The sequence below is a fragment of the Malania oleifera genome, chromosome 8 (genome assembly GCF_029873635.1).
Source record: "Malania oleifera isolate guangnan ecotype guangnan chromosome 8, ASM2987363v1, whole genome shotgun sequence".
NCBI classification, from domain to species: Eukaryota; Viridiplantae; Streptophyta; class Magnoliopsida; order Santalales; family Ximeniaceae; genus Malania; species Malania oleifera.
Window position 1 is genome coordinate 95,309,281 of NC_080424.1, and position 24,883 is coordinate 95,334,163.

The 24,883-nt window shown below is 37.4% G+C and overlaps 1 protein-coding gene and 1 long non-coding RNA gene across 2 annotated transcripts; both read left to right on the plus strand.

The window, feature by feature from the left end:
• The first annotated feature begins 6,925 nt into the window (after positions 1-6,925).
• Positions 6,926-15,902, plus strand: LOC131162997 (uncharacterized). Its single transcript, XR_009138894.1, has 2 exons — positions 6,926-7,375; positions 14,990-15,902. It is a non-coding gene; the product is annotated as an uncharacterized LOC131162997 (long non-coding RNA).
• Positions 15,903-23,389: 7,487 nt separating this feature from the next.
• On the plus strand, positions 23,390-24,223 carry LOC131162998 (uncharacterized). The gene is made up of 2 exons (XM_058119660.1): positions 23,390-23,417; positions 23,503-24,223. The coding sequence occupies exon 2, from the start codon at positions 23,560-23,562 to the stop codon at positions 24,010-24,012; it is 453 nt and encodes a 150-aa protein (XP_057975643.1). The 5' UTR covers positions 23,390-23,417; positions 23,503-23,559; the 3' UTR covers positions 24,013-24,223.
• Positions 24,224-24,883: the final 660 nt, after the last annotated feature.

Genomic DNA, 24,883 nt, shown 5'->3' on the forward strand with positions numbered 1-24,883 from the left:
ACAATATTTTACCACGAGCTAGATTGACTCACTTGAAAAATGAGCAGCTCGAAAGCTATCCCAAGTACAGGAGTTACGTCGTGTAATATTAAGCCCAAGGGCTAGATCGTCTCCTCAGGGAATGCGTTTTAATCTCAGATTTTACGTTCGTCCAATCAAAATTAAAAAGGTACTAAACTTGGTTCAGATTCGGGATTTTTAGAATTTTGGAGACTCAAATTACATACACACGCAAATTAAAGTCCTAAAATTAGCACGCACGGAATTAAATAACAATAACGGAAATCCTAGTCTACTTAAGGAAACACTGAAACACACACTAATTAAAAATGGTATCTTTGGACACAGAACTAAGCACGCGGGAATGGAAACTTAAACAGACATGAATATGCACTAAAAATCGAAACTTTAACAAAAATCGAGAATTCGAACCAAAAATTAGTATTTTGAAAACTTAAGAAATACCCAGACAATATATAAAAATACGAACTTTAACAAAAAGAACCTAAACTAAATCAAACTTCAATTAAAAATTAAATTTTTTTAAGAGAAGAGAACAACTAAATTAATCTACTACTAATTTATGGAAAACAAAAACAAAACAAACACAAGAAAAAAAAACACAATTAAATAACCATTACAAAATAAAATAGTATCCAAACTTGCAAATAACATAGATAAATAATAGTAAACACAATAATATCCGTCAAAGGAATAAATGAGAGAAAGAATGGAAGAAAAAGAAGAGAGAGAGAGAGAGTAAAACAGAGCAAGTCCGCTGGTCGGTTGTGGAGGCTCACGGGGCTGCTGTGTCTGGAGATAAAGCTGCTGATGTGCTGTCCTTTTGCCGTAGGAACTGTGCAGAGATGGAGGGGCTGCTGTGGAGGTCTCGGGTGATTGGTTTTTTGCCGCAAAGGTTGTGCAGCGGTGGTCGGAGGTGCTCGGCTGCAAGGGCGCTGCTGGCCGGATTCTGGAGCTGCTCTGAGATGGAGAATTGCAGCAAGTTGCAGAGGATGGAGCTGTGGTGGCTCGACTGGAAGCACAGCAGGAAGTTCTCGGGGTAGGCTGCTGTGTTGCTGGGAGGTCGGGGACCTGCTGCTGCGGGTAGAGAAGAGGAGGCCGTGTACAGAGGGAGTTCAGCAGGAAAACAGAGGATGAAAAAAAAGGAAAAGAGAAGAAGAAACGAGAAGGAGAAAAATAGAGAGAGAGCTTGAAAAGAAAGACAAGGCAGGGAAAGATTAAAGAAGAAGAAGAAGAATAATCAAGAGAAGAGAAGAGAAGAAGAAGAAGAAGAAGAAGAAGAAGAAGAAGAAGAAGAAGAAGAAGAAGAAGAAGAATTGGTGCGCAGGGCACACACGGGAAAAGAGAAGAAGAATAGATTAAATAAGGGGAGGAGGAGGACAGCCCTAATGATCCAATCACCTGACCCATCGGGCTGACCCGACCCGGCTGCATGGCCGGGTCAAATCAAAGCCCATTTGATATATATATATATTTTTTCTTTTTCATCTTTTTGTTCTCTGTTCATTGCAAATTCTGCTCTTCTGGAGCCTGTATCTCACAAAACTCAAAACACGAAAGTTGTAGATGATCCTTTCCTCTTTCTCCAGAAATTTGAATCGTCTCAATCGGAGTTCGGACGGAAAAATTATGCATGAAATACGAACAGGTATCGGTTTTGATTCCCGGGAATTTTCCTACGATAAAAAAATTACCAAAACTTCATAAATAGTGCAATAAAGTTCAAGAATGATGATTTTGGCACTTTATTAAAATATTGGACAATTTTGAACATTTAATTAAAAATATAAACGGTAAATCCCGGGTTAAGCGTCCAATTACGCAGTTTTGACGCTGAATCATAGATCACATGACCATGTTACATTTCTAGATTGTTTTGTAATGTGGTGTCTTCTCAAAGGGAAAAAGTTGGATTTGTCAAGCCTCATTCTTAAGTGGATGATTATGAGGGAAGAAGCTCTTCGCGTTGTTCTTCCATATGGTGGTATTCTGAACTTAATATTTGCACATCTTCAAATAATCACACCATCCTCCATGTTTGTTAAAAGAACTCACTATGACATCTTCTTTGCTACTACCCTTAAGCTGATGGGGTATGAAAGACATGAACAAGAGTGGTTTTCCAAAGGAGGTAGGTAATTCTACCAAGTTCCTGAACCCCAATTACCTGTTCAGCAATAAGAGAAACAGTTTGCTCCTCAAGCTGAGGATATTCCTTCGTGGTTCCTTCCTTTTCATCACCAATTCACCACTTTCAGTAGTGACATGAGGTCTGGACTTAAATCTCTTCAAAAGAATGTTGCATCTCTACAGATCAACTATTCCTCATTTGATCAAAGACTTGGATGTATTGAATAGCATTTGGCTAGATCTTCACGTCGTATCGATCTTATGGACATTAGCTCTGCTCACGTAAGTGATGATGAATTTGATGAAGAAACCGAAGAAGAAGAAGAAGGTGATGTTGAAGGCACTGAAAAATATGAAGAAAATGCAGCTACTGATGATGAAGCTACAAATGATTGATATTTTGTTGCTCCTTGTGCTTTGACTCTCAGTTCTATGTTTTTTTTATATCTCTCGATGTGTGTACTGAATTTGCTTTTGGGAATTGCGGAAACCGTAAGGGAGTACGTTGATTCATCAATATTATATTGCAAATACCATAAGAGAGTACGTTGACTGATTAATACCAAAGCCCATTAATATATTGGTTGGTTACAAACTTAAATTCAAGATACCTATTTAACATTAATATTGAATTTTAGAAGTTTGGTTGAATTTTCTATTTTATTTCATATTGCGATATCAAGTTCATCTCATTGATAGTGTTTATTATTACAAATCAATTGTACTTATGAAGTTGTTGTGTTGTAGAGTATGATTGAAAAGTAACTCAAATTGAAAAAAGGGTTTAATCCTTAACTAAAAGAATTTTTTTAAAAAAAAAATTTCAAAGAATTTTTTTTTAAAAACCCAATTCACCCCCCCTCTTGGGAGTACACCTTACTTCTCAGCTTTCCATTTCCTGAAAATATCATACACTTTGGATTTATGTATTAAGAAATAAACTCATACTTTACTGGAATGGTCGGCAATAAAGGTGATGAAATAGGATTTCCTACCAATGGATGAAACTGGGCTTGGTCCCCAAACATTGGTGTGCACCAGCTCCATTTTTTCTTTATTTGGAGTTCTGTCATATGTCTGAAAGTTGACTATTTTCTATTTGCCGAGGATGCATCTCTCACATTGATCAATATTAGTTGACTGGAGACCTGTCATCTTTCCCTTTGAGCTCATGATTTTCAAACTTTTTTCACTCATGTGACCGAGTCTTTGGTGCCATAGGGTTGAATCTTCATTCTCTGCAACAACTGAAATTGACATGCAAGCATCTATGGTCATATAAAGAGTACTAGTTTTCTTACAGCGCAAGTATGTCATTACACTATAAATTTTCCAACTATTGCCACAGAAAGTTGTAGTGTAACTTTCACTTGCAAGTTGTCCAACAGATATTAAATTTTTTTTTAGATCAGGGATATATCTGACATCCGTCAAACTCTAGGTGATACTTGTAAAATTTATTTTTGCTTCTTATTTTCCTGCAATTTCACAAGGTTTGTCATCACCAAGATAAACATTGCCAAGGTTTTCGGCTATATGCCTATTAAGCATGTCTTTGTTGCCTGTTGCGTGAAACGAGGCTTTAGAGTCTAATACCCATGACTCTCCCTTCTTTTCCAAAGAGCATAGTAGTGTATCTCCTTCTCCTAAAGAAGAGGCAACATTTGCTTCGGTCTTATTTTCTGGCTCATTCTTTTGGGATCAACATTGATTTTTGTAGTGGCCAGTCTTGCGACAATTCCAACACTCGATTTGCCTTTTGCTCTAAGTGTTGTTGGAATTTCCTAAAGCTCTTGATTTGGACCATCTGCTTCTCGATCTTCCACGGTTGTGAGGAAAATTTCTGTTTTGATTTCTGCCCCTGGTCTATTTCTCACCTTGTGCGACCAAGGGGCGCTCTTAGAGGTTAACGACTGGCTTTCTTAGGGTGTCAGTATCCTGTAGTGAAGTCATCACTTCTTCCAATTTTAAGGTTTCCTTACCAACAAACAATGGTGTGACAAGACTATCATAAGAAGGTGGTAGAGATGCTAGGAGAAGAAGCACTTTATCTTCTTCTTTAACTTTTACACCAAGACTCATTAACTGGGTCATGATCTTGTTGTAATCATTTATGTGGTAAAAAATATTTACGCCTTCTTCCATTTTAATCTGATAGAGTTTCGTCTTCAAAAATAGCTTGTTTGTTAAATATTTTGACATGTATCTCCGTTCTAATTCGTTTCATAGCTCAACTGTAACGACCTACTTAATTTCCATAAATATTTTTTTTTCGATAAAATAGAAACCAATATAACCATCTAGCATATCATAATCAACTTGAACCTGTGGGTACTAGGTATATATCAGAAACACAATACGGAAGGCTAAGCAGCAAAAAACACAAAATTATAATACCATAAATACAAAACCATCGATCTCAATACCAGAGTTCTACATCCATTGTATTTATACATATACAACCCCAAAAGAGTCCTAGGGTCATTTTCCACAAAATCCAATTGACCCAACCAAAACTTACCCTTCAGAGAGGGCATACCAACTGTACTATCTCAGCGGAACTTTATCCGCTCTCCTATCAGGGGCTCTTGAAAAGTTCATATAATTCGGGGTGAAGCACCTCTCAGTAAGGGAAATAAACTAATACTAGTGTGTGACAACATGAGCATTTATGTGATATACATATAATCATATACATAAGTATAACTAGTAAACTGTATGTATCATTTCTGGGAAAAACATGTATAATCATAGCATAGCAGAACATACAGGATTCTTATAGTATAATTCATCTCATATAAATATAATACAAAAACAACCCCAGTAGGTTAGCTGACTGTTGTCATGTATTACCCCCACATAATTGGGTTGTGTGGCCCGAAGGCGGGACCCGACAATGGTTGGCCGACCACTGCCAAGTCAAAAGTACAGTCTGTAAGTCCAATGGGTATGTCAGACCTGGTCCGTACACCAGGGGCATCCACACTTTTTAAAAACCACATCAACTATCTGTCCTCATGCTACTCCGTACAGCAGCATTAACACAATATCATGATGATCATGAACACATAGAAATGGTACCGTGCAAGTGCTAATCTAGACCAAGCCAACCAGGTTCTCATAACATATAGTACATAATCAAACTGTGATACATGGATATTTCATACTAATAATTGTCAAGTTAATAACATCACATCATTTTGCATATGTATATATATCATGAAAATCATCGGCTCGTATGCCAACATTTCACATTTTATCATTCACGGCCCATATACCGTCATATCATATTCATAGCTCGGCTCGTACGCTGGCAAATCATATCCATAGCTTGACCCGTATGCCGGCAAATCATATCTATAGCTCGGCCTGTACGCTGGCAAAACATATAAAATTCTCGGCTCGTACGCCGATTTTTCATTATAAAAATCCATAATATTATCATATTTCTAGAAAATAGTAATTCATCAAGAAATCTACTCATACCACACAAAATGGGTATTTTGTATATTCAGAATATATCATAATTTCCAACAGTATTTCCCAACATAATACACACACACACACACACACACACACACACACACATATATATATATATATATATATATATATTTATATACATATATTTTCTTGAAATCAAATGTTATAAAATTATACTTATATTTTCATAAAACAACTACCTTAGTTTATCCCCTTACTTGATTCTTGAAAAGCTCCTAAGATAAACAGTCCTGCACCCATAGGGTTCCCCGTTCAACACCCTGAAAATGATATTTCCCATAACTAAACTTCAATATTTCTACGCGTACTACGCTTTCTACAACTGTCAAAAAGTCAAATATTGAGTAGAAAGCCTTACCCTGAATTTGGGATGGATTTCAAACCAGTCCCACCAACGATCCACTCCAGTAGATTTGCAGAGAACTTCCCCAGGAGTGTCGTGGTGGCTTCAGATCATCGAATCAGCAAAAGATCGGCCCGAAATCTTAGAGAGAAGTGAGGGGAAACGAAGGAGGAGAGAGAGAGGACTTCTACGGAAAAAATCAGCCAAGAAATGGCATTTAGAGCTACTTATACACTGACCTTCGTCAACGAGCCATGTCACCTCGTCGACGAGGTCAAGAAGAAAATTCGTCGACGAACTCTCTCCTCGTTGACGAAATTTAGAATTACCCAAAACTCCCTCTCGGTATTTTCTCATCGACGAAGCACACCCTCGTCGACGAGCCTAATATGCCCCCTTTTTAATTTCTTTTTCTCCCTCTTTATTATTTAAATACTATAATTCCTCTGGGCCACTACATCAACAGTTGATGATTCATCTAACACATAATATTTAACTTCATTTGACTAATATAAATGAATGGTACTAATCGTTTTTATTTTCATTTCTGCCAAATCATCATCTTTGATATTATCTGGCTTCTTTTCGATTAGTAGCTTGATCAAGTCACGTTGAATCAAGATATCCTTAACTGTACTCTGCCATAAACTGAAATTGTTTCGACCGTCAAATTTCTCCACACTAAATTTGGATAAATTATCATCCATTATAAAACAACAACTTAGAAGCTGATTTTGAAAAAAATCAATTGCACCCATGCTTGTGGAACGACTAAAAAAATAGCTAGGAATGCCCAATATATGTGGGCCCCAACGATGATGTGGCAGGTGGCCCCTATTGGTGACGTGGACAAATCGGATCTTTGGATGTGGCACGTCAGACAAGCACTTCCTTCTTCTGCACACTACCTTCTCCAATGCAATTATTACTCCGATGCAAATATAAAAATGCAGGAATTCTGATCCACTCCTTTATTTTGTTTAATAAAGGAGTGATGTGCCCATTTTTTTTTTTTAATAAAAGACCCCTTTTTTAGTTTTTGTTTAGTATGACTTGCTATGGAAGATTCCTTCTTCCTTCACTTCATGCTCCGCCTTTGCACAGAGAAAAAAAATGGAGGCCTTCGCAAGACCTTACCAGGCAATCACTCTCACGGTGAAGAATTCTGTCATGATCAGCAGTGTGCGATCTTCGCGGGGAAGCAACTCGAGGGGCTGATAGATGAGAGGAAAAAATTAGAGGTGGCGCGTGAAGTTTCCATTCACGCCTTTGCTGGGCACGTGAAGACTTTCTGGTGAAGATGCCGTGAAGATGTCGTGCACGCCTTTGCGATGTGGTTTGCTATCCCAACTTCGTCTTGTCGTCACCGACCCGATGGTAAGATCAGATTTTCAATCACGCTCCTCACCCTTTCTACGCTTTGATACCAGTTGTTAGGGAAATGGGGATAGTCCAGAACACAATCACTACACACACAATCACATAGAACACAAAATGATTACATGGTTCGGCCAAACTCGGCCTACATCCACGAGAGAGAGGGAGTCTCACTATATGATCAATAAGAAAAATACAATAGAGGAGGAGTAACACACTCTAACTCAACTCTTAGCTCAAACCCCTTTGCCCCACGCACATAGCTCACTTGCTTCAGCACTTGTATATTTTCTCTCTCACTCTACATCCTTTACAAAGCAGCGTATTTATATATACCGGAGAGGAGACACGAGACAGAGTAGCAATAAAAAAAATACGCATGCTCAACGCTGCGCATGCTCTAGAGGCTGCATCTTCCCAAGAAATAAACGCACCCACATGAGTGGGCCAACATTTTTTAGGGATTTCTTTTATTATTTGTAATTTTGTGTTTAGTTGGGTTCTATATGTGTTAGTTGTATTAACGGTAGTGGTATAAGTGCTAGGCATACAAGTTCTAGTACAATTTTTGTTTTAAATTAGATTGCAGTTTCTCTCTCTCTCTCTCTCTCTCTCTCTCTCTCTCTCTCTCTCGGGCTATGTTCTTCTTCTTCTTCTCTTCCTCCTCCTCCTCCTCCTCCTTCTCCTCCCTTCTTCTCCTTCTTCTTTCTCTTCTTTTCTGATTCTGTCTCTCACTTGGGTTCTACTCTATTCTTCACCTTATATATATATATACACTAACATTTGTTGTACATCACTTATCGGTTGAGGTTTGGACAACACTGCCTTTAGGGAATATTTTGCCCTTCCAATATGGTGCAAAAGGATTGTCGGCGTCTATCCTAGGATTCAACAATCCTTTTGGTTGATGTGCACTCTCTAATTGGGAGACAAGAACAGCATGACTTGGTTAACCCAGACGAAGGACAAGAAACCAAGGTGAAAGAACTTTTAGAGAAAAAAGAATTTGTAAGGAAAAAGAAGAAAATTGTAGAAATTATGCTCACAAAACATGTCTAGCCTCAAGATGGGCTTTGCAAGGATACTTGTGTGGCAGAGGCAATGGAACTGATTCAAGCTTTGGAAAATGATTTGTTTGAACTGAATATTGAAAGTTTCAACCGCCTAATTGATGGATTATGCATAGCAAGGAGTCTTTGTTAGAACCTGTGAGCAATCAAAAAGATGTGACACCAGAAATTTAACATGGTTCGGTCAATATCGACTTACGTTCATGGAGCACACACCAAAAATTCACTATTCGCCGAAAAATTACAATTCTCACTCTCTCTCTCCCTCTCCCTCTCTTCTTTCTCTCTTTCTCCTCTCTGCTCTCCGAGCTTCTCACTTGTATCTATTATATTTCTCAGCCCTCTATTTATAGGGCTGATATTTAAATCAATATTTAATCACAATTAAACATAATCAATCACAAATGGGAAGTTTACAATCATGGGATAAATGACATTAATTGCAAACCGCGTTCCAACTCATCACGCGTCTCCAGCTTCTGGCTCTCCTGTCTCTTGCTACAACAATCTCCCACTTGGAGATGAGGACGCCTCCTCAATCAATATCATGAATAAATGATGTGCTCAAAATATGTTTTCAGGCGTGAAGACGTAGTCACCACCTTTCTGTCTGCTCAATTCTTGTAAACTAATCTGATGGCTGTCAGTTTCACAACTGGTGCAAAGATTCCGATGTAGTCATTCCCTTCCTTTTGTTTGAAGTATTTGACTACCAACCGAGACTTGTACCTTCTGGAGCCATCATGCTCCTCTTTGATTTTGTACACCCACTTGTTGTGAAGGCCTTTGGGCAACTTCCACGTTTTATTGGAGGTGAGGGACTTCATCTCATCAAGCTCCCATTTGCTCGTATCTACCACGTGACATGCTTCATCATAGCATTTAGGCTCTCCTCCATCTATAGGAAGTAAGTAATCAATATACCTTCTATTTGGTACATGAGATCGAGTAGATCTCCTAAGTTTTGGAGCTGGAGTAGGAGGTGGTGGTGCGACGATCTGCTCCACTGGTTCCTCCACCTGAGGATTCTCGGTATTATGCTGTTATGTCCTGACACATTCTGAGTTAACTAGTTCTAGTCTCTTCTTCTTTGGTGTATGAGTGTTTATTTGGAAACTAACCCTCTTCTGTTTCCTAACTATACAACCATCACACATGTCAATCTGCACTGACTGTAGACCACTCAATTTTCCCTTAGAGTGCATCACCCTGAGTCCCTTTGCACTCATATGACCAAGTCGTTGGTGCCAGATGTTGCTGTCGTCATTTCTTGCAGCAACTGAAATAGACATGGAAGCATTGGAGGTTAGAAAAAGAGTTCCAATTTTCTTACCTCGCGCAATTGTTAGTACACCCTTTTAAACTTTCTATTCATCGCCAATGAATTTCGTCATATCCCTCATCTGCTAGCTGTCCAAGTGAGATCAAATTCTTTCTCAAGTTTGGAATATATTTGATATCTTTCAGCTTCCATACTGACCCATTTATATTGATCTTCACAACTCCCTTTCCGGTTACGTCGCAAGGTTGATCGTTGCCAAGGTACACCTTACCAAAATTATCTGGTGTGTACTCCTCTAGGCAATCTTTGCAGCAAGTGGCATGAAATGAGGCTCCGGAGACTAAGACCCAAGACTCTTGCTTGTTCTCCAAAGAGTAGATCAACATCTCATCATTTTCGGAAACAATATTTGCTTCTGTCTTTGCCCTCGTCTCATATTCTTTCTTCTGACTCCTGCACTGGTTCTTGTAATGACCAGTTTTTCCATAGTTCCAGCACTCGATAACTTTTGTGCTCTGGGAACCTATGTCCTGAGTACCTCTAGGATTTATGGATTTAGACCGTCTGGGCCTAGATCTACTGCGGTTGTTTGATCATCCATGCTTGTTTCCTCTGTCTCGACTCTCCATGTTCAAGGCTGAACTCGAAGTGGAGCCATGGTTCGACTGCATTCTGATTTCCTCCGTCAAAATCATACCGACGACCTCATCGTATACAAGCTTCGATTTTCCTGCGAAGCTACTGATGGCAGTAACAACTCCATTCCAACTTTCAGGCAATTAACTGAGAATCAGTAGGGCCCGAATCTCATTATCAAACGTTATCCCGACTGAGGTGAGTTGATCCGACAATTCATTGAAATTATTCAAATGCCTACTGAAACTTTCACCTGCAGACATGCTCATCATAAATAGTCTTTTTATAAGATGTACCTTGTTTGTGGCTGAAGACTGCTCATACATATTAGAGAGCGCATCCATCAGTGACTTGGTAGATGTTATATGCTTGATATTGAACGCCACAGACTTTAACAACGTCATTCTGATGGCTCTGAGGGTTTTTCTATCAAGAAAATCCTACTCGTCTTCGTTCATGGAAGCTGTCTTACCCTTCAATGGTAAGTGTAATTCCTTCCCAAACAAATAATCTTCTATCTGCATCTTCTAGAAACCGAAATTGTTGTCACTGAACATTTCGATTTTTAAGCTCTATTCATTCGACATCTCGATTCACTGATTTAGAGATGAAATTAACTTAAATGGATAGTACGGTTGGATCTGGAACGATCGAAAACCTTAGAAATGGTTCAAGTCGCTCGAAAAATGGACCCAAAACGACTTCGAAAAGTTCAGTCAAAGTTTTAGGTCAAACCTGGTCAACTATGCTGACGTGGCAGGTTGACGTGGCACCTGATGACGCGGCAGGATGATGTAGAAGTGGGGTCCACCTGTTAACGTGGTAGTGGGGTCCACCTGCTAACGTGGCACCCCCGCTAACGTGGTAGTGACGTGGCGCCGGGTCTGGATCAGTTCGGGTTAAATATGGATTCGCGGATCGGGTCGTGAGTTGATCTGATCTGAAAGAGGAGCCGGTTTGGGTCGGGTGGAGTCCAGGTTGGGTGAGGCGGTCTGGGTGAGGAAGACGCGTGCAATGCGTGCGACGCGTGAGGAGTTGGTCACCGGCGCATGACTGGCGCGAGGCGAAGCGTCTTACTCCATTGAGGCACGTGAGGGTGCGTGAGGCTTCGTCTGGACTCCATTTAAGCTCCGGCTTGCACGGTTCTCTTCGTCTTGGCGAGCTGAATATGATGATGGCCTCAAAACGCAGTTTCGATCCACTGGACAGAGCTCTGATTTTGAGATCACTTCTGATCTGGCTTTCCTGCTCTAACCGGGTTCTGATATGTCTTGATAGGAACCTAAGAGCAATCAGAAAGATGTGACACTAGAAATTTAACATGGTTCGGTCAATATTGACCTACATCCACGGAACACACACCATAAATTCACTATTCGCTAAAAAATTACAATTATTTTTCTAACCTCCAATGCCTCCATATCTATTTTAGTTGTTGCAAGAAATGACAATAGCAACATCTGGCACCAACGACTTGGTCACATGAGCGAGAAGGGACTCAGGGTGATGCACTTAAAGGGAAAATTGAGTGGTCTACAGTCAGTGCAGATTGACATGTGTGATGGTTGTATAGTCAGGAAATAGAAGAGGGTTAGTTTCCAGATAAACACCCGTACCCCAAAAAAAAAGAGATTAGAACTAGTCAACTTAAAATGCGTTGGGACACAACAGCATAATACCGAGAATCCTCAAGTGGAGGAACCAGTGGAGCAAATCGTCGCACCACTGCCTCCTACTCCAGCTCCAAAGCTTAGGAGATCTACTCGGTCTTAGGTACCAAACAGAAGGTATATTGATTACTTACTTCCTACCGATGGATGAGAGCCCGAATGCGATGATGAAGCATGTTAGGTGGCAGATACGAGCAAGTGGGAGTTTTATGAGATGAAGTCCCTCACTTCCAATAGAACGTGGAAGTTGCCCAAAGGTCTTCGCAACAAGTGGGTGTACAAAATCAAAGAGGAGCATGATGGCTCCAGAAGATACAAGCCTTGTTTGGTAGTCAAAAACTTTGAACAGAAGGAAGGGATTGACTACACCGGAATCTTTGCACCAGTTGTGAAGCTGACAGCCATCAGATTAGTCCGTAGGAATCGAGTAGACAAAAAGGAGGTGACTACAGAGAAACTGAAATTGTGTTCAACTTCAGTTGGTCTTCATGCCTGAAGACATATTTTGAGCACATCATTTGTTCATGATATTGATTGAGGAGGCGTTTCCGTCTCCAAGTGGGAGATTGTTGTAGTTAGAGACAGGCGAGCTAGAAGTTGGAGACGCGAGATGAGTTGGAATGCGGTTTGCAATTAATCCCATTTATCCCATGATTGTAAACCTCTCATTTGTGATTGATTATGTTTAATTGTGATTAAATATTGATTTAAATATCAGCCCTATAAATAGAGGGCTGAGAAATGTAATAGATACAAGTGAGAAGCTCTGAGAGCAGAGAGGAGAAAAAGAGGAAGAAGAGAGGGAGAGAGAGAGTGAGAATTGTAATTTTTCGACGAATAGTAAATTTGCATCACACATCTCATCATACCAAAAACCTCCATTACATATTATGCCACTGTACCAAGTAAATTGTAGACCATTCCATAAATGCTTCATTTGAATTTGCTCAAAGCTATCCTTCACTGCTAATGGAATTAATAGCAAGCACCTTTATACTATAAGTCTTGAATGGATGCTTAATTTGGGTAGAAGCATAAATGTCCATGAGGCAAATCTTCTTCCAACTAAATCTCTCAATGATATAGTCTCATGTACTTATTACTTTGCTTTTGTTACCAAATGCAGAGTTAGGTAAATTGTTGGCAGTAATCTTAATTTGCTGCCAAATCTTTGCTGTTCTGAATTGGTTCAATGGTGAGTAATCAACCCCAAAGCTTATCCAAAGCAGAAGATTAACCATAACCATCTGAAAAATTTCTTGTCTTTGCTCCACAAAAAATCAATGTGTAATCAAACAAAAGACAGTCTATTGGTGCTGGGCGTTCCCAATTTGCAATCAGTAATTAAAGAGCTCTGCATCTAATGCCTTTATTGGGCATAAGATGTTAAAGGTTCCGTGACTGATAAAAATAAAACAGGAGAAATTGGATCCACATATTGCAGACCATGCAATGCCTTGAAAAATGTTTTCAATTCCCCTTTAACTAGAACTGATAATGATGGATAAGAAATGTGCTAAGCAATCCAGATGAGCCACTTCTTTCCAAATTCCATCATGCTCACACTATGCAGTAAATAAGCCCATTTTACAATATTAAAAGCCTTTTCTAGATTAAGTTAACAAGGGATTGCAATGAGCACCATGACCCACAAGGGAATTTGATGTGTTGTTCTTTCCTATAACACCTTATTAGTTGGTCTTCCCCAAAAAGGTAGACTACGGGATGCTTATGAATTGTTTAATAAGATGCAACCTCATGATGTGACACTAACTTTATGTTGGAAAATTGAATCTTAAATTAGGATGCGAAAAATGAAATTGAGTAAACTTACTGATGAAATTGAGTAAACTTACAGATGGAGGACCACCTGTACACCCTAGGCCGCCCATTTGTTACACATATTTTAGGTATTGGTTTAGAAAGGTTTAGGAAAGATGTGTATGGAGGACCTCTTTGTATTTTTTAGGGATTTCTTTTAGTATTTGTAATTATGTGTTTATTTGGGTTCTATATGTGTTAGTTGTATTAGTGGTGGAGGTATAAGTGCTGGGCATGCAAGTTCTAGTACAGTTTTTTGTTTTAAATCAGATTGCAGTTTCCCTCTCTGTCTCTGTCTCTCTCTCGGGTTCTGTTCTTCTTCTTCTCCTCCTCTTCCTCCTCCTCCTCCTCCTTTCTCCTCCTCCTTCTTTCTCTTATCTTCTGATTCTGTCTCTCACCTCGGTTCTGCTCTGTTCTTCACCTTATATATATATATATATATATTCTAACATCTGTCGGACATCACTTATCGGTTGAGGTTTGGATAGCACTGCCTTTAGAGAATATTTTGCCCTTCCAATATGGTGCAAAAGGATTGTTGGCATCTATCCTAGGATACAACAATCCTTTTGGTTGATGTGCACTCTCCAATTGGGAGACAAGAACAACATGACTTGGTTAACCCAGACAAAGAAAAAGAAACCAGGGTGAAAGAACTTTTAGAGAAAAAAGAATTTGTAAGGAAAAAGAAGAAAATTGTAGCAATTATGTTCACAAAACATGTCTAGCCTCAGGATATATAAATAAAAATAATTATTATAAAATTGTCGTAAAACAGTTAACAACAACGATCTCAAAGCAGTTAACAACAATGATACCGTTATTATAATGATTAATAAAACTGAATGAGTTTTTGAAATAACCATTAGAGTTTAGAAGTAATGAGGACTTTTGAAATACCTCTTGCACAAAATACCGACACTTTGTACATGTATGGTGTACTCTTTGATGGGCTTTGCAAGGATAATTGTGTGGCGGAGGCAATGGAACTGATTCATGCTTTGGAAAATGATTTGTTTGAACTGAATATTGGAAGTTTGAACCGCCTAAGAACTGATTCATGCTTTGGAAAATGATTTGTTTGAATTAAATATTGAAAGTTTCAACCCCCTAATTGATGGATTTTTCAAAGCAGGGAATCTTGAAATCGCCACACAAATATTTTACACATCGTATGAAAAAGACTCGACTCCAGCTGTTGTAATGTTCACATAATGAGATGCCGAAGTTGGTTGAACTTTTTCAAAAATGGTAGAGAAAGATGTCACTTGATAACTCCACCATCTGCATATTAGCGGAATTTCTCTTGGGGGATAAAAACTGTCATGAATGTCTGAACTTGCTTCCAACATTGCGGTACACAGAATGAAGTTACTGAATAAAGTTTCTTGTGAATAACCTAATTTAGAAGAACTATTGATAGAGCTAGACTGAATTTATGACTGAAAGCTTGGAAACTTGGACTTCTATTTCCAATCTCAGTTTTGGTTGTACACGAAGCGGAAACCTCCATGAAGGTATATTTACACAATAATCTGTATCGTCGTTGACAACTCTCCTGGAACAAGAACTTTCCATGGAACATACCGTGGAAAGAAGTTTTCATGGGTGTATGGATTCAGCCTCTGTTGGCTGTAGGCTTTGATTCATCCCTGTTTAGGTTGATTCACCCCTGTTTAAGAATCTTTATGGCTTATCCTTAAGTTCTGTGAACTGTGAGATGATGGTGATAGAAAAATTATTTAGTAGGGCTCCCAGCTCCTATGCCAATTGCCAATGTGAGAAATGAAGACAAATTTCTATGTAAGGCTCTTGCAGGTGAGATAAATAAACCTTAGCAGAGTAGGATCATCCCAGATTTTGTTGAGTTGTCTTGTACTCCTGTTTGTATATTCTTAAATCTATCAATGAATTTTTTGTTTCTATTAAATTAAAAAAAAAAAACCTTGGCAGGGTATTAGTTTATTAAAGAATGAATTTCCTATTTGTATATTCTAATTGTTCAAGTATAGTTTTATCTAATTCGAATTGAATTTAGTTCATTAAAGAATGTAAATTTTTTTGGTGAAGATTTTTTTTATCTATACAAAAATAATCTGCACTTACTTCTCGTGCAGTCATCAGCAACAGAAGAAGAGCCATCTCGGTTGCTTTTGTGTATCTTCCATCCACGGCATGAATAAATAGCATATTAAAAAAAGCAGCAGTTGAAACAAATTGATTTGTTAACATATAACCACGAAAAGCAAGTCCAGGGAAGCCTTCTTTCTCGCATAATTTAAGTTTGTCACACGTCTCATTGTACCAACAACCTCCATTAGATTTGGCAATTCAATTGTAGCTCATTCCATGAAAAATTCATTTGAGTTTACTCAAAAATCTATCCTTCAGTAATAATGGTACAAATCCCGAATGGGTACTAATCTTTATCGAAATCCATCGATGAAAGAATCCCATGTACTCGTTACTTTGATTTGGTTACCGATGCTAGAACAAGGGAAATTGTTGGTAGTGCACCCAATTTGCAGCTAAAGTTGCTCTCGAAGCTTCACTATTCTGAGTTGAACCAATGGAGAGAATAAATAGCTCAGAAAGATTACTTTTTATGGCTGCTCTTCTAGTATATATTTTGTATGTTAAGCTTAACAAGCTCAAAGGCTAGAAGTTTAATGCGCTTCCTATACCATTCTTTTTAGGAATACATGCAGTAAAGCTTGGATTAAGGCTCTGTTTGTTTGATGCTTTATCCATTTTGATTTTTATGGTAATTTAAGACAAAACAACATTTCATGAGTTTCCTAATTATACACCTTTTTTAGGTATAGATACACTATTGTCGTTCCTAGTAACTCTCTGCCAAAATGGAAATGAAGATGAAACCTTAAAGGAAGAAAAGTACTGCATGTTTACATGGTGTTGCTCCTATATTCTTAAATTATCAAAACCAAAAGATAATTTAAATACGAATACAATCTTTAAGGGAAAAAGGTGTTATATAGAGGAAAAGATTATTTTATCTATAATAAAATCATTTCCGCTATTTCATACTTATGTAGTCATCAGCAGCTGAAGAAGAGCTGTTGTGAGGCATGTGAGTTGCATAATATTGGTACAAGTTGCTGCCTATTTTACAATACCAATTTTGAAATTTCAAGTCTATCATAAGTGATGATGGAATGGGAGACGAGTAGAGATATATTAAGTCTAATGGAAGTCTACTAGCATCTGCAATGCACCAGATTTGTGGCTAAGGTTTGCTATTCATTGTATGCATAACCATCTCAATTTCTGCTTTAGATCTCCTCAAAAACTCAATGTGTCATTAACAAAAAGAAAAGTGAGATAAGGGCTGTTGGGAATAACGAACAAATTCTCGAAACTTTTGAGAAACAAAATAGAGAAAAAATAACGCCAAAGAAAAACAATCACACGCAAAAGACAATATTTACGTGGTTCGGTAATTTTGTTTACGTTCACGGAGTTGCAGGGATTTCAATATTATTAGAAAGAAAACACAGAGAGTGCGGTGATACAATGCTCTCTCTCTCGCTCTCTCGCAGGTACAACCACACAAACCCTAATCACCCGAAAGTAATCCTTTTTATATGTTACGCCTAGGGTTCCGTTCCGAATGGGCTTCCTCATGGCTCAAGCCTTCGCTTCATGGACTAAGCCTTAGGATAGAAATCTCTAATTAAAGAGAGGTTTGGTCGTCATCCAAATTAAAACACAACTAGGCTCTACAAAAGCCCAACAAGGGCTATTGGCTTCTAAGAATAATAGAGCATAAATTGGATCCTTTTGATGAAGACCACACAGTGCCTTGAAATTTTTTTTCAATTCCCAAGGAACCTAATCATACATATCCTCCGATTATATCTTCCAAATCGTCTATGCTAACAACATATCCTTCTCCCCAAGCATAAATTGGATCCTCTTGATGTAGGTTACACAAATACCTAGACAAATTTTTTCAATACCTCAGGAACCTAACCATACATGTCCTCCAATTGTGTCTTCTGAATCGTCTACATTAACAATACATCATTCTCCTCGAAAGCATGAGGAACTGTAGGCAAGCCACTCCTCTCTAAATGCAATCATTCTCAAAATATCATGTAAATTAAAGCACTCATTTACATGATTATAAAGGCCTTTTCTAAATTAACTTTACATAGGACCCTTTTTCACTCTTTCTAGCCATCTCCTGCACTATTGTAGATGTTCAATGAGGGATGTCTCAGATTATATGTGTTCCTTGTAAAAAGGCATGTTAGATTTTTGAAAACACTATATTGTTGCATTTGGGAGCATGGATTTTGGTCTTGAATTTGGATATGAGTGGACTTGGAAAAAATTCAACACAATTTTGTATTACATTTGCCCAAACCTACACAAATCCAAATCTAATGTCTCTCCCAAGCATATGATATGTTGATTTGATTCTTCATTCTTTAGGCATCATTTTTTTTTTCAGGCATCACTTTAGTAGTACGTATTTTTATAAATTGGACTTAACAGACATACAATCCCAAAATATGATATCATTTCTACACTAATCTTCTTGATTAAGTGTAATGAAACTTGGATTAGCTGAGGCTTCTTTCTATTCTAATGCTTTTATGATGTCTTTTTGGGGCATCTATTATATTTAACAACTAAACAAAAATCTAGTTTCTCTTATTTTCATTTCGTATTTTGTACCCTTCTAGATGGTTGACTCCCTTTTTACTTTACTTTTTTCCTTTTATTTTTTTATTTTTTACTTAATCTACCTTACCAAAGTTATCCCACTACAAATAACGGTAACTAATTAATAATAATACTACTGAGCAATTCCTCAACAACTTATTTCTCTCAATTACATGTTGATGATTAACTATTGAAACAATAGAATAAATGGTAGAGCTAAAAATGAAATCAACTAGCGAAATAAATAACAAAGTTAAAAAAGCAGAAGTAGAAACAAAGTGACATATTCAAAAGAGTTAAATGAACAATACATTGGATCGGGGAGAGATTTAAATGAACAATACATTTCAAAAGAGTTTGATTATTTATGAATCAAATGCAAGAATAATGAATAGATGTATGATATTTTAATAAGCTTAAGTTTTATGAGAATATTAAATTTTATGAACTAAATGTTGAAGGAAAAAATTATAGTAGAAGTGGTACAATAAAATAATATGAATACATAGAAAAGATTAGAACTAATTAAGTGATTAATGAAGATGATAAAAAAATATGTAAAATTTGACAACTAACAGATTTATTCTAGATAATCATGAAAGTTAAATTAAACATTAATTAAACTAATTAATTAATAAAATTATATTAATTAATAAACACCTATTAGTTAAATTATTAGAATATATATTTATGCATAACATTAACAAGTTAATATTATGCAAGCTTTAAAAGGCCAAGGCCTAATAAACCCTAAACCCTAAAACCCACCCTAAGCCCTAAACCCTAAAAGAAATATAAAACACGCTCCCCTCTTGAATTTTTTCCCGTTTTATTATTGAAAATAAATAAAATATTAAATAATACTCTGATTGAGACAATTTTTCCTAAACTAATGCTCACGTAATCTCGCAGCTTGATGCTGCGAGATTTAAACTGATGGGCCACTGGAAAGACAACGCATGGCAAGGAGAGAAGCAAATCTTGCAGCCAGCGGGAAGGTGATGCGTGGCACGGAGGAGAGAAAATCTCGCAACTCCAAGCTGTGAGATTTAAAGGGAGAAGCCAGCGGGAAGGTGACGCATGGCACAAATCTTGGAGCACAAAGCTGCGAGATTTGTCTTTAAAATGGCCCGGCGTATGATACGTGGAAATCTCGCAGGATAGACCTGCGAGATTTGCTTCGTCTGCTCATATCTCCCTAGCACTCAAAAGACGACCGTTTGTAGAGGAGAAAGCATTGCAGAGAGGGTTGCAGGTGACCGTTGGCGAAGCTTGCAGGTGACCGTTCGGGCGAAGACGAGGTTATTTAAGGGAGAAGATGGGATATGTATTTTTTATTTAGCAAAAACATGAATTTCATTGTTTTACTTACTGAGAAATTTGTTGCATTGAGTTGGATATATTTCATAACTTCGTTTGGATTATTTTGGTTCATTGCTGCATCTAGACGAATGTTAGTTTTAATTTATTTGCTTTTTTATTTTTTTTTTCATGTTCTAACTGTTAAATTTATTGCTCACATGCATAATACTAAGAAAATATTTTGTAATAATTAGTAGGTGTAAATGTATATCTAATATTTGCAAGTTAAAATTACTGTATATTGACATGACATACATTTTGAGAAATTCGGATTCCCCATCTTCATATCTATTTGCAACAATAATAATATTAATAAAATAATTTTATTTTGTAATAATTAGTAGGTGAACTTATGCATAATTGAACTGAGATGTTACCTACAACATTATTATGTATATTTAGTTAAATTGAAATTAAATTGTAAAATCTCAAAACCAGTGTTTGTGATTTTAAAATTTGCTAAGCAATTGATGATGTTTTGATGAAGATCAGTTTAATATAACCCACTACCTGCGTACAAATTTGTTTGACATGCATATTCTTATACATATATATTCTTGAATGCAATACTATTTTTTAATTGACTTTAAGGTGTTCAACGTATATTTTACAGTATATTATTCATTATTTATAATATATAATGTAAAATCTGTTTTATTATGAAGGAGCATAATTTATTGTAGATTAAAACAAAACTGCCCTTTAAAAGAAACAGTGGATGCCTACATAAAAAAAAATTATGAACACAAATTTAAGTGACATTTGATCAAAATAAGTTGATCTATCAGTGTAGATTGACAAAGTGAAATTATTCTTTCTATGCATAATTTTATTCACAAGATAAAAAAACATTAATCTTTTTAAGAGGTGCAACCATTGTGATGGTTTTCAAAGTTGGCCATACACTATTTAGTGACAACACTAGTTGCTACTAAGACTTGAAATATATTTAATAAGTATAATTTCATAAAAAAGAATTTCACGCCTTAATACTAATTTCTATCATCTTAAAATTGAAAAATGATATGAACATTCAAATTTGTGTGTACTTTTGAAGCCTCAAATTTTTAATTGAAGTCAAAATTTAAAAAACCTAGTTCCTACCTTCCTCCTCATCTCAAACCATTAAGCATTAACCTCACAAATTAGAGATCAATCTAACTTTAAGCATATGTTTACCGCTATTTATATATTAATTTGACTAAATATATATAACAATGAGCACTTATAAGTATTTTGTTTTATGAACAAACATTCACAACTATTCTCATGCTTATTCCTCAACCGCAAACAAACCCCTGTAAAGCCAAATTTAGATCTTATCATTTTAAGTTTATTGTTATTTGACCAAACTCATAATCAACTAATCCATTTATTTAGAAAAATATGTTGTAAAAGAAATATTACCATTCTCATCATTTTTAGTTACATAATTAACAAAACTCTTTCAAATAAAGGTACAACTATGAATAATGCGTTGTGTTGTGCTTCAAAGGGTTAGCTAGGGTTCGTAAAAAAAAAAAAATAGTGTTTCAATTTTTGTGGTTCATATTTTCTAACACATGATTTTTTTTTCATCACCATTATTTTGTCAAACATTTTCTTATACAAGTGGTATTAGGACAGTCACTTTTATTATAAGTATAAAAAATACGTTGTTATCAAATGAATAAGTCTTTTTTCTTTCTCGAGCGCGAATTTAAATGCCTCCTGCATGGCTGATGCAGTGATGTGAATTGCATGCTGGTAGATATCATAGGTTCTCGCATGCTCAAACTATGTTATTACATTGCTTGCAAACGTTTTAGGGTCATTGTAAAAATGGGTAAATGTTCAGCATGCTGCCGAAATTTTGGTAGGATTTTTCCCAGAAAAGTCATAAATGCTTGCAAAAATAATTTTGATGTGACGAGTGAAACATTTAGAGAAGATTGCGTGCGCATGAACATAGTGAAAATAATTCTTCATTACTATTGACTTAGCATATCACTTATACATACAATTGTTGTTTTCCGTAGGTCTTTATATCTTTCCCAATCGTCGACCTAAATGGTAGGAAGTTCAAGCAGTACTCCGATGACGATATTGTTGTACATAGGGGGTTACATTATAATCAGACAAACCGGTGTTTGTTATAGTATTCCGCCAGTTCGACCTGTTAGAATTGGCCATAGGTGTAAATTAACTAAAATTTATACGAAGATATACAAGTATTTGTATATTGATCCAAATCAATATGCATTGCGGGTAACCGCAAGATACCCGATTCAAGGGCATCATGATACAGTCCTCTATGAGGCTGTTCCCATAATTGATGATTACGGTTTGTGCATTGTGTTGGATGCACATTGCGTAGGGACGACATATTTGACTGTGCAATTATATGTCGAAAACATTCCTCACATGGGTGTCGCCGCGAATGGGCAGCCGGGAACGTCTATTGAGCATATGGTTGAAGGGGAGGAAGAAGATCCAGAGCCATACACAAGTACAGATGTTGGTGGGATGCCTGTTGTGGATATAAATGAATGTCCGGGATCGTCGTTCGAGCCGGAGACGTACGAAGGACCTATTATTGACACGAATGATCATGATGTTTGTAAAGAAGTTCTAGCTAAACAACCAGGATCATTGTTCGCCATTGTGAACAACGCGTTAGACGAGGGAATGAACATCACAAATGATGTTCATTTACAAGATGACACATATGAGCAGGAAATTGGTGAAGGGATGAACGAGTTCCCCGTTGATGTTGACCCACTCCCCCATGAAACGAATGATGCCATGTATAACGCCGAGTTCATGAACGAACCTCCTATGTATAGTGTAATTGACGTAGATACTGTAGATTTTTCACGTGGTGAGGAGCTTCCTATACGGGTAACTCGTTGGGATGAATCGTAAAAGCTGAGTAAAGGTTTGAGTTGAGGGCACCGATGGTTGCACTTCACATATTGCCCTGGTACAGGTTTGAGTTGGACATACACCAGGAGCATGAGGTATAAACCAATTAAAGTATAGCACATGATATTCTTTCTTTCTTTCAGTTGTTTATAGTTTGCTTAACTTTTGGTTATGTCTAAGTGCAGTTTCTATGGATGCCTTACACGACTGAGATTCTAGCTGACCTGCCGCCTGACTATGCAGATGGGAGTGACCTGTGGGTAACCCGAGTTCCACTCATATGCTTTTATATTATTGAGTGGTATCTCCCCGATCGAGTCATGCGATAGTTCGAGTATCGATAGGTCATTCCCGCCCAATTTTTTACGTCAGGGGTAGATATTGTTGGGGATGACCTCCACGGCATGGATAGCCACAGTTGAGGGGTCACAGACTGATCGACTACGCATGCGATATTCGTCACTATGTGGGAGCATCGGCGAGACTACATCAAAGTAGGAGTGGCGGAGGACGGTCCGATGCGTCTAGATGACCCATACTTCACTTGGTATAGGTCTATCACATACCGCTTCGTCGACAGGACCGCTGCTGTATATTTGAGCCTCGTAAGAAGACTTTAACCCACAACTCATTTTGTTATATATACGTTACAATTTGAATGCGTTAATCAAATATTTTCATGTCCTGTAGGCTGACATAGTCATTAAGATAGACCAGATCTCGTTTGATCCTGCGATCCACCGATTGATGAGTGTTGCACTGGACCTCGTCCACGAGGACGGTCGACGAATCCCAAGACGAGGAGGTCGACCTGATGTACCAGCACGAGGAGGTCGACCAGCTCCAGTACGAGGAGGACCACATGCCTCCTCTAGTCGTCCCGTGACTCCCACGTCCTTGCCACCGGTCGTACAGGCAGAGTACGTGTTCGGCCCGTCAGCCCCTTATGCGCCTTCCACTACAGCTGATATTGCCGGACCGTCGAGTAGACTGGCTGATGCCCCATCTGAATCTACTGCTACCCCATCGATGTCATTTTTATTGGACGATCTTTTTGATGGGGTAGAGGTCGATGCACCCCCTATGTCGCCTGGTTCTCTTCCCGAGACATCGTATCAGTTCTCACCGTGTGCGCTCCGCATGGATGATGATGATTATGCAGTACCTCTTGGTGGAGAGGATCCACATCTAGGACGATAGGATAGGACACCTAATGTTGTTGACCAGCAGGGAGAGGGTGGACGCAGATGGCAGCCACCACGACCTCGGAGACAACCTCGCTGCGGCACAGAGTAGTTTAGCATTATTTTCATTGCATTTGATTTGTATGTATATCATTGATTGTTTTGATTTCATTTGTATAGTATTGATTATTTTTTTATTCTTTTGTATATATTATTGATTATTTTTATTTCACTTGTATAATATTTGATTATTTTAATTTCATTTGCATAGTCATGTGTCTTGTGCACACTTCATACTCTTGAAGTTTATTTATATAAATTTTCAAATTAAATTGAGATGAATAAAATAACTTTTATTTAACTAAACAGTGAAAGATTCAACCTTTGCTCCAAAGAATTAAATACTGTCAAATATAAAAAATGACACATAATTCGTATCGCTAAAATTTGCATGCCTAGTTAAGTTCATTCCTGAAATTGAATTATCTTTTACTGCAAAATTCGTATTGCTAAAATTTGTATGGTATTTGGTTAATGGATTTTACTCTTGGCGATGTATTTAGTGTCGTGGACAGTCAAAGTAAGATTACTTGTGTATTCAAAAAAAATTTAGAAAGATGCAATGAGAGTGAGATTATAGGTTGAATTTTTGAGCTACTAGAAGTTTTATGAGTTTATGAACAAAAGATTGGGAATAACAATAGTTTGTGAGCTTGTACATCCGCGAGAGGGAAAGAGTAAAATGTGAATGAATTGCAACATGTCTGTTCCGTATACATACATAACCTTTACTTGTGTGCTTGTGAATCTATATGAGTTTACATAATAAAAATTATCTGTTAATTGAAAATTTGTCTTTAATTTTGAGAAATATAAGAAAAAAAAAG

Bases quoted from the DNA above. Each gene is read 5' to 3' on its own strand.
- LOC131162998 (XM_058119660.1), top strand. From the start codon at position 23,560: ATGAGTGTTGCACTGGACCTCGTCCACGAGGACGGTCGACGAATCCCA.